General features: G+C 33.2%; 1 protein-coding gene across 2 annotated transcripts; it reads right to left on the reverse strand.

Annotated features, from left to right (window-relative positions):
• Positions 1-1,284: 1,284 nt before the first annotated feature.
• On the reverse strand, positions 1,285-7,956 carry LOC104220566 (glucomannan 4-beta-mannosyltransferase 2-like). Of its 2 annotated transcripts, XM_009771455.2 has the most exons (9): positions 7,485-7,956; positions 7,157-7,255; positions 6,676-6,928; positions 2,939-3,049; positions 2,707-2,843; positions 2,508-2,621; positions 2,025-2,422; positions 1,865-1,938; positions 1,285-1,464 (listed from the first exon to the last, which is right to left on the reverse strand). In XM_009771455.2, exons 1-9 carry the CDS (start codon positions 7,812-7,814, stop codon positions 1,421-1,423), a joined length of 1,560 nt encoding a protein of 519 aa, XP_009769757.1. In that variant the 5' UTR covers positions 7,815-7,956; the 3' UTR covers positions 1,285-1,420. The 2 variants fall into 2 exon arrangements, with proteins under 2 accessions (XP_009769757.1, XP_009769755.1); XM_009771453.2 differs by having other exon boundaries at positions 1,285-1,938.
• Positions 7,957-10,242: the final 2,286 nt, after the last annotated feature.

A 10,242-nucleotide genomic window follows, 5' to 3' on the forward strand; every position in this document is an offset into this window, starting at 1 on the left:
TCAACTCCAGCATATTATGTTGGACCGATATACTTTGCTGGCTCCAGTATAATATACTGGAGACTGGAGCACCGGTGCTCCAAACTCCAGTATATTATGCTGGACCAGTATACTTGCTGGAACTCCAGTATATTATGCTGGAGTTCTAGTGTACTTATGCTGGAACTCCATCATATTATGCTGGAGTTCCAGCATACTTATCCTGGAACTCTATAATATGCTGGCGTATTTCCGGGTTTTAAACAGTGTTTTCGCTCAGATTTATCTTTACATGAAAAGTTGCTAAATTTCGATTACTTTTGAAATTGGGCTATTTTTGAACGACCAGTTGTAAATCTGGCTATTTTTGAATTTCACCCCTAAAATTTGGGTCATAACCCAACCCGCCAAACTCTTACAAAACTTTAATTAATATGTACCGTTTTCTTATGAATTGAATAATTACTAAAGAAGACTTTTTTCTTTTGTTATAGTCAAATATCACATATCAAACAAAACAAATAAATTATTTCGAAGATATTTTGGCAAAGTTACTCACGGATTAATTTGGGCTAAAAATCAGTGCAACTTTAAATAGATTGAGAGGAGTTGGGCCAAGACGAGCTTAGTTTAATAAATGGGCAGGTCAATAACCGGTCCAGCCTTGAATGGGTTGGACTGATCATTTGGGCTTGGTCCTAATCTTGGACGGGTTGGGCGGGTCATTTGGGTTTGGGCAAAATTTGACAGCACTAGCCTCAAGATAGGCAACTATTAGGATTAATTTCTTTTCAAATTAGTCAAAATTAAATGGCATGCACGGCAGGTATGTAATAATTACAGTATTGTTTGAAAAACAAAAAAAGAGGATAGAGAAAACTTCGACATGCAGTAAAGTTATTGCATATGAACTGCAGTAGTATACTTACAGATTGCAGCCATTATGTAATATTTGGGTCTTAAAGGTAAGACTACAAAAAGAAAATATGTTACCTCGGTTTCATTTTTTTATTTATTTGATTGGATACAAAATTTTAAAAATGAAAAATCCTTTAGTGAAACTACCAAATAATTGTTCAATGTGGATGTATCTGGCTTAAAAAAGAGCTGAGACTGCAAGCGCTTGTGAAGCAGAGTTCACAAACTTTATTTGAAGCTTAAGGGAAAGATCTGTTAATTTGCTCAAGTGGAAGTTCAACATGGCATGCTCACAATCATCTCATGAAAGAGAGCTGTTTTGTTCTTGAAAAAACTGCGGAAGAATTCAATTCTATAGGAAAACATTCAGGTAGAGACAACATAAAATTACTGAAGCTATTTTAAATCACTTGGTTATATTACCTGTAAATTGATGGAGTACTCTTTATAATACAATGATCATCAAAAGAAAAAGAATTGAAACTAGAATGAGAAAAACTTGATTACAAGTTTGGCCTTTTTGTCATATCCTGAGCTTATGTCCCCTTGGATAGCCAGTAGAAAACACTAAGGGAACAAGAAGAGGAAAAAAAGGTAATAAAAGAAAAATGACTTGCAAGCTAAAGAATTACAATGTCACACAGCTAAAACACTAATATACAATCTATCTATTCAACTAATGCATGTGCTTTATCTGCTTCTTTTGTGCTATGTGCTAATACAAATATCTCTTTGCTTTTCATCCCTTTTATAAGCATTGCATCTTTAAGAAAATATTTTTCTGGAGGTTCAAGTTGTTATGCCTCTAAAAATGGTTACAAAACTCATATATTTTCTTTGTAGAAAAGGCAATACAGTAAGAAAAATTCTTATTTGTGCAATTATGAGGGGATTATGGTGCCAATGTAGCCAAATCCAGCAATTGTAAAGGTAATAACTTGGAGGAAGATGTAAAGGAAGTACTGACTTTTCCCATAGAGAACATCATAGCATCCACAGAAGAAAAGGAAAGCTGCAAATCCCAATTCTTGTGGTAGAATCCTGTGAAATTAGGCCAACTGATGGTTAGCAAAATGGTGCGTTCTAATGCTATCAAGAATATGAAAATAAAGCTTCAGTTTTCTCACCTATCTCCGAATAGAGATCCTCGAGGTTTCTTGGTTGGTTTCGTTTTATCTTTGTTCTTGAGAGCATCACCTAGCTTTTCTGTGACAACCCATTCGTTAGCCCTCTTTGCTTCGAGCAAGCCAATAAATGTAGCCTTGGTTCGGTGGAAAGCCATGACGTTCTCAAAGAGAATCCAGTAGAAAAGTAGATGAATTGACCTTGGAGTTCCAACAGAATTGAGAATTGTGATGATGCAGGGGATGTAGATGGCAGCCCAAACAGGTATTTCAACTTCAGGAACTAAAAGACTCAACGGAAGAACAACGCAGAAGAAGAAAAAAGTGACCATATGAGCTATGATCTTTCGGACGAAGAAGAAGCTGTAGATCACATAAAACTTCTTCCAAATATTCACTCTCTGCAAAAATAACATAAAACAATTCAAGTTCTTTAGCATAGTTGTGTTTCATTCATCTTTAGAATTGAATTACAACATTGCATACCTTGTTCCTAACAATCTCCATCACCATTTTTCTGAACAAATTGGCGGGGCCACAAGACCAACGATGCTGCTGAAAACGGAAGGCTTTGAATGTACTTGGAAGTTCACTTTTCACCTACATTTGAAAGAAAACCCCGTTTAGTAAACTTCAAATAAAATTAAGCACACAGAATGATTCTATGAGGAAATTGATCAAACACCTGGAGATCACCAAGGTAAAGAAACTTCCAGCCTTTGAGGCTAGCTCTAACTGCAAGGTCCATATCCTCCACAGTTGTTCTATCTTTCCATCCACCAGCTTCATTAATCGCTGCTATTCTCCATACCCCTCCAGTTCCTGTAAACATTAATAATTACATTTTTGTTCCATAAACAACTGCATTACAGATTGACCGAGTTATTAATGTAAGAAGTACTTAAAATCTGCCTTACCGTTGAAGCCAAAGAATGCATGAGTAGATGAACCCACTTCTTGCTCCACTGTGAAATGGTAATCTAGTGACATCTCTTGCATTCTCGTCAACAAGCATTCGTTTGAATTCACTGTTTAATAATATGCAAAGGATTAGCTCAGTTACCTTCATGGTAATTAATTCAAATATTAAGTTTTATGCTGTAAAAGTATTTGACAAAGATTTACGACTTACGTAATTTCTCTTTCAAATATATCAAACCCTTATACTCCATCTGTTTCAATTTATGTGAACGTATTCTTTTTAGATGTGTCGAAAAGGATTATTCATATCCTTACTTAGAAAACAATTTACCTTTATACAACGATTTATAGTCCCACAAAATAGATGTGTTTCATTTTACATCACAAATTTAAAAGTCTTTCTCTCTTTTGTTAAATTTCAGTATTCCGTCAAATTGGTTCATATCCATTGAATTGGAATGAAGGAGCATGATGAACACAATTATAATTATTTTCAAATTATTCAAACGTGCAAAACATACCCTAGTATCAATCATGAGAAAAAGAAGTGGACCTGACTTTTCTGACATCACGTGACTCAAAATGAGAATTAACCACGTCATTAGAAAAATCACTTTCATTATCGATTTTAATTCATGTTGTCTCGTTAAATTACTTATACATCACACATGTTTGTCGAATATAATATTCCCTCCGTTTCATATTAAATGAGTTATTTTCGTTTTTAGTCTGTTCCAAAACAAATGACACATTTCTAAATTTGGAAATAATTCAACTTTAAACTCTTTCATTTTACTCATTTATCCTTGCTGAGAAGTTTTTATAGCCACACAAATATCATGGCCCCACAAACTTTTTACCCCTTAAGCTTTTAATACCACAAGTTTCAAAAGTCTTTTTCTTTTTTTCTTAAACTCCGTAACGAGTCAAACTAACTCATATACCGTGAAACGGAGGGAGTAGCACATGAAGGCACTTTAAATGACGAATCTATCCCTCCATTGACCTAACAGTTGACAAAAAGACAAACCTACCCCGGATATGTAGCAGTTTCTGAGAAACTGTTTCTCGCCGATACCTGCGGTATCATTGACTCGCTCTCAACAAACAGACAGGATAGTAACGTCATTACTCACTGTTTGCTGTCGCTACTATATCCAAATAAATAAACAAACCTCTGACAAAGTCTTCAGAGATTTCTTTTTTTAATTGCCTACATATATATTGTGTTTAGGAGAATTAAAATTGGAAATCCTTATTTGGACTAATCATTAAAGCACGAAAATAATTTTATTACATAAATAAATCATTCCTTACTGCGGCTCAAATATGATTTTTTGTTGCGTGCTATTGTACTAAGGTTCTACCTAAAGCATTATAACCCCAACCAGACAATACACAAATCGAAGGTTAACTACCACTCTCTCGAAATCAAAAAAGTTGCCTTTTTATTCAACAAGAATATGAAATGCCACACAGCACAACTCAATCTACAACATTGAACCTGTTCAAGAAGGGGAATTAGAGTAGCTTAGTTTTTGTTATTTGAATTTCCATCATGTTCACAATTCCTCACTTGTAATCATCTTCCCTATTTTTCTTCTTCCCTTATATAAGGAAAAAGTTTATTGAAAATAGACCCTATGCAAGAAGAATTGGAGAATGGTTAATGGTTTGTACTGTATTACTTTTGAGATATATAGCCTATTTGGTCAACAGTGCTCTTTTTCTAAAGTTAAAATGTTCGACCAGGCATTTAGAAGGAAAAAAATGTATTTTTGAATGGAGCATTAGCAATTTTTGAGAAGAGAAAAAAAAGTAATTTTTTGAAAAATACTTTTAAGAAAATATATTTAAAAGCACTTTTTAAAACTTTAGTCAAACACTAATTACTGCTTAAAAGTGCTTTTTAAATTAACTAGTCTTAGGATACGCGCGTTGCACGTGTATCTCATCTCAATGAGTATACATTTTCTAAAACTTACATAAATATTATATTAAAAATATATTTGTGTTAATTATAAAAATAAAAGTTAAAAGAAAAGGTATAAGCTCCTGAAAATGATGATTATTAATCTTATTTAGCTAACTCAATAAAGGAAGAAAATATGCCCATAAAATTCTTCAATCAATATATTTGACTTTAATTTAGTTAAGTTTTATAATTTCATTACTTCATTTCACAAATTATCACACTTTCTTTTTCTCATACTCCCTTTTTGGTTTTAGCAAAAACACGTAACTCTTGAAGATTTAAGAGTTCTGATGTTGGAAAAATAATGTTGCGTAAGTTCATCATAGGAAATACAAACATGATCTGCTAAGTGACATAGGGTTTAGGGTTTGACAACAAAAACTTCCGTAAAAATCATAATTTATTAGAGTTTCATATTTTTATATTAGTGTAAATAGATAGATTTTGAAAAATATATTTGCACATGTATCTTTTTTCACTCATTGCATAGCTTGTAGCTAAATATAATTATTATAATGTATTAATTAAGTGCATATAAATTTTAAAATATTTTGAGGTTAAAAACAGAACTCGTAATAATAAAAGTTGTGATTATATTTTTATTATTATTTTATTAGGTACATAAATATTATTGGTTGAATCTCATGTAATTATTTTTATAAATGTTATTATTAATTCATGTATTTAAAATATCAAATCTAATCGCATTTATAACTAAAATGTTAAATTAATATTTGTTTCAATTTGCTAAGTATAAAATTATGGCCTTTCGTTTGTAAATGAACAAAAGAAATAGAAGCAAATGAAAAGGTCATTAACGTTCAAGAAATATGCAAGTTGCACTCAATTAGGTTGTTACTTTTAAAATTCTGGACTTTTATGATTAGTTCTAGTTGAAATCTAAGTCATTTTTCTCTCTTATTAAACCAGTCTATTTTTGCTGGGAAGATTTTTAATCTTCTCGAATTAGCTATTTGTTCAAATATATAAAAGGTAAAATTTAATTGATTTTGATGTCCTAAATATTAGGATTTCCTATATAATAGTTCAAATAAGGAAAGACTTAATAAGCAAAATTTCAGTTAATTTAACGGTCCTAAATATTAGGAAAATAATTATATGATTATATTGTCTAGTATGAACTCTATTTTTGAAGGATAAAAAAGACGAACGATATTTTACTAAGGGTCTTCGTACTTTTAATATAGTATAGATTAATTAAACTTAAATTACTTATCACTAAAAGTACTTTTGACCAAAATATTTTTTAAAATAAGTTAATTTTAGAAGACCAAACAGACTAATAGTTTATTTGTTGAGGGGAAAAAAAGAAATAAGCAGTGTAGTTGCTAACGTGGAATTGTTATGGTATAAGCACGAGGTACACGGTGGCAAGTCGGAATTGTCTCGGTGGGTGGGGAAGCTAGAATGGTTGGTCCCACCACCCTTGACTGACGGATTTTTCATGGACCCACTCAATAATAATGCACCAATCTTTAGAAAAATCCTAAAGTTTACTTCCCGAAAAGAAGAAAAGGTTTCCACAACGGTGACGAAAGATTGCAATATCGGTACAAACAGTTAAAACTTTCTTTTTTCTTCTTCTAGTGAATATGTGCATAAAATCTTTTAAAATGCACAAGTTTAACGTGCAGTAAAAGTAACTAGTTAACATCAACAGCTGGAGTAAGAGCACCGACACTTTCATATATAGTAACATAATGCTACTAGCTGATATAGTTAAAATTCGAGGCTTACCAAAACGCCAACGACCTTGAACAAGTGCAATTTCCGAGTTATGTACAAGGAAAGGAATAGCTCGCCGGAGAAAATCCGGTTCAGGCCGGAAATCGGCGTCAAAAATGACAACGTACTCGCAATCTTTGACATAATCACGCTTTAATCCTTCTTTAAGAGCTCCAGCTTTGTAGCCTCCTCTGCTCTCTCTGATTTGGTATCTAATGTCAATGCCTTTGCCTGCCCACCTTAAGCATTCTTTCTCAACCAAATCCTTCAATATTAATAAATGCTTCATTACTTTACTTACGAATAAAAAAGGTGGAAAAAAAAACAAAGGGAAGGGAGCCCATAATCATTTATTACTGAAGGGAAAATGTTGGTTTTTGTGGGTGAAAATGTGTAATAAAAGCTGTCACATTCTTAATCAAAGTAAAAATGAAATAGCATTAAAATTCAAGAAATTTATAAGAGTTAATTTCCAAAGAACTTTTTTGGATACCTTAATAAGAAGGTCAGTAGAATCATCAAGAACTTGAATCACAAGTCTATCAGATGGCCATGATAGGTTACATGCAGCTCCTATAGAAACCTTGTAAACCTGTCTCAAACACCACAAAAAATTGACCTTCAAAAACACAAAAAATAAAGAAAAAAAGAGCACCATGATGTATAAAGCACCCCGTGTTCTTGCAGGGTTCGGGAAGGGCCGCACTCCAAGAGTGTAATGTATGCAGTCTATCCTTCCACATCTCGAACCCGGGACCTATAGGCTTGACCATTGCTGCCCTTCTAAAAAAAAATAAAGAAAGAGAAGGAGAAATAAGCACCTCTTTTTCATTGAACATGGGGATTTGAACAAGTACCATAGGAAAACCTGAATTCCCAATCTCTAAATCCTCACGCATTGGTTCCCATTTGTACCTTTTATCTGGTTTTTTCAAGAATAGTTTTACAAGAATAATAACTATACCCATATAAAGCCTTTCAATGAAGAGCATAAGTTCCATAGGTAAACATATGTATATAGCAACTCTCAATAATGGAACTATCAATGGGGCTTTAATTAATTCCCACATTAACCCAATTTGGCCTGCTATATCTGCTGCTGTCCCCTGAAATGTCTCTGGCAACAATGCATTTGTAGAAACCTCTGCCATTTTTCCTTGCTTTCTTTAGCTCAAACAGAGAACTCTGTTTCTCTTTTTCTATTTCTAGTTTCAACCAAAACAATACTCCTTTAGTATTTTTTTTTTTTCTATGTTAAGATAGAAGAGGGAAAGAGAATATGTGTGTTTGAGTGAGTAACCGAGAGAGGGAAAGGGGGAAGTTTTATAGTCAACTTTTGAGCTTATTTTAGACTCTTCTACAGTTCACTGACTTTTCAGTTTTACCCTCTGTCTCTCTTTCTCTTTTTCTTAACAATTGGTTTTTATCTTTTGTTATTATTAATTATTAATTAAATTTAAAAGTGTTAAATAAAACCCAACTGTTCATGATCCAAATGAAAGGATAAAAGGATATATATAAAAAAGAAAAGGAAAAGGAAAATGCAAAATGGAAGTCTCTCAACTGTTCCAATTTCTGGCGCTACTGACCTTTCTACCAAAACAAACTGTACCATTAGTAACAGTTGGTCAACCTTTTGGCCATCTGAAACACCTTATGGGGTGTAATTCAACATTCTGAGGAATGAGTGAGCAATGCTTAATCTATTAATGGAATTTTAACAAGAAAAGAAAAACTGAGCGAAATTAATTTATATCACTACCAGCATAAACAATTTAATTTTTCACAATGCGAAGTAGTATTTTTGTTTGAACTGATAATAGTAAACATTTATAATACTACACATTCATTCCAAATTACTTGTCACGTTTCGCTTCTCCATATTCAAATTATAAATTTTGACCAATAGTTTAACATGTATTTTCTCACCATATTGGTATGAATTGCAAATTATAGTAATTACTCGTATAGTTTTTAAATATCTAAATTTTAATTTTAAAATATTAAATTAATTAATCTATTTAATTTTAAAAATTAATTAAATTGACTCTAGAAACGTAACATGAGAAATATTTGAGACGAAAGGAGTACAATATAGGAATTAAACTCCAAACTAAATATATTGCTCGACATCAACTTTATTGTTATTAGTTCCCAATGCTGGAGCACATTAATTCTTAAGGTACTTGTTAGTAAATCATGGTAATATGACTTCTTCACTTTTTTTCTTCTTGAATTTACATTAATAAGTGCATGTCTATGAGTCTAGGACGCCCCGCCTTAATGTCAATCTTATTTTAAGGCAATCTTATTTCTTCTTGATCTCTTTTGAGAGAAGAGGGTTCGGGGCCTAAACCAAATGAGATGCATTAAAGATGAAGATGGTAAAGTATTTATGGAAGAGACACACATTAAATGAAAATGACAAACATACTTTCATAAACCCCTAAAAGTAAATGAGACAGGAAATATTGTGTTGGGTGATTTAAAGCACTTCGAGAGCCGTCGAGATTTTGAATATTGTAGGTGCATAAAGTTTGATGAGGTTAATGGGTAATTCGCAAGATGAGAAAGGGAAGAACAATCGGGCCAGACGAGATTTCTGTGGAATTTTGTGGAATTTTGGAAGAGGGTAGGCAAAGTAGGAATAGAGTGGCTAACTGGATTATTTAATGTTATTATTAGGACGACTAAACTACCCAAAGAATGGAGGTGGAGTACAATGATCTCGTTGTACAAGAACAAGGGTAATACTCAAAATTGCAATAACTATAGGGGTATCAAACTGCTAAACCACACTATGAAAGTCTAGGAGAGGATGGTAGAGATGAGGATGAGGATGAGTGTGTCTATTTTCGAGAACCAAGTCAGATTCATGCCAGAACAATTGACTATGAAAGTCATTCATCTTTTAAGGAGATTGTTGGAGCAGTATAGGTATAGGAAAAAGAAATTACAATATAGTATTCATTGATTTAGAAAAGGCATAGACAAAGTCCAATAGAGATTTTATAGAGATGCTTGGAGTCGGCAGTTGTACATGTGTCATGCATTAGAGCGATTAAGGACATATACGATGGAGCCAAGACCCGAGTAAGAACAGTGGGAGGAGACTCGATAGTTCTTCACTCATGATGGACCAACTCTTAGCTTGTATTTATTTGCCTTGGTGATGGATGAATTGACAAGGCATATTCAAGGGGGTACCATGGTGTATGTTATTTGTAGATGACATAGTATTAATTGACGAGACACACGGTTGGATTAATGTTATACTAGAGGCTTGGAGGCAGACACTAAAGTCTAAAGATTTCAGGTTGATCGGGACTAAAATAGAGTACTTCGAGTGCTAGTTCAGTGACAAAATACATGAGGTGGATGTGAAAGTGAGCATTTATACACAAGTCATCCTCAAGAGAGGAAGCCTCAAGTATCTTAGGTCAATAATTCAAGAAAAATGAGGGATTGATGATTGTAACGATCCGACCGGTCATTTTGAGTTCTAGCACGTCGTTTAGTGGTTTGAAGCTTTGAGTAGCTTCACCTTATGTATTATCACTTGCACGTGTTGTTGGTTTT

Source organism: Nicotiana sylvestris, chromosome 6 (genome assembly GCF_000393655.2).
Source record: "Nicotiana sylvestris chromosome 6, ASM39365v2, whole genome shotgun sequence".
In the NCBI taxonomy this organism is placed as follows: Eukaryota; Viridiplantae; Streptophyta; class Magnoliopsida; order Solanales; family Solanaceae; genus Nicotiana; species Nicotiana sylvestris.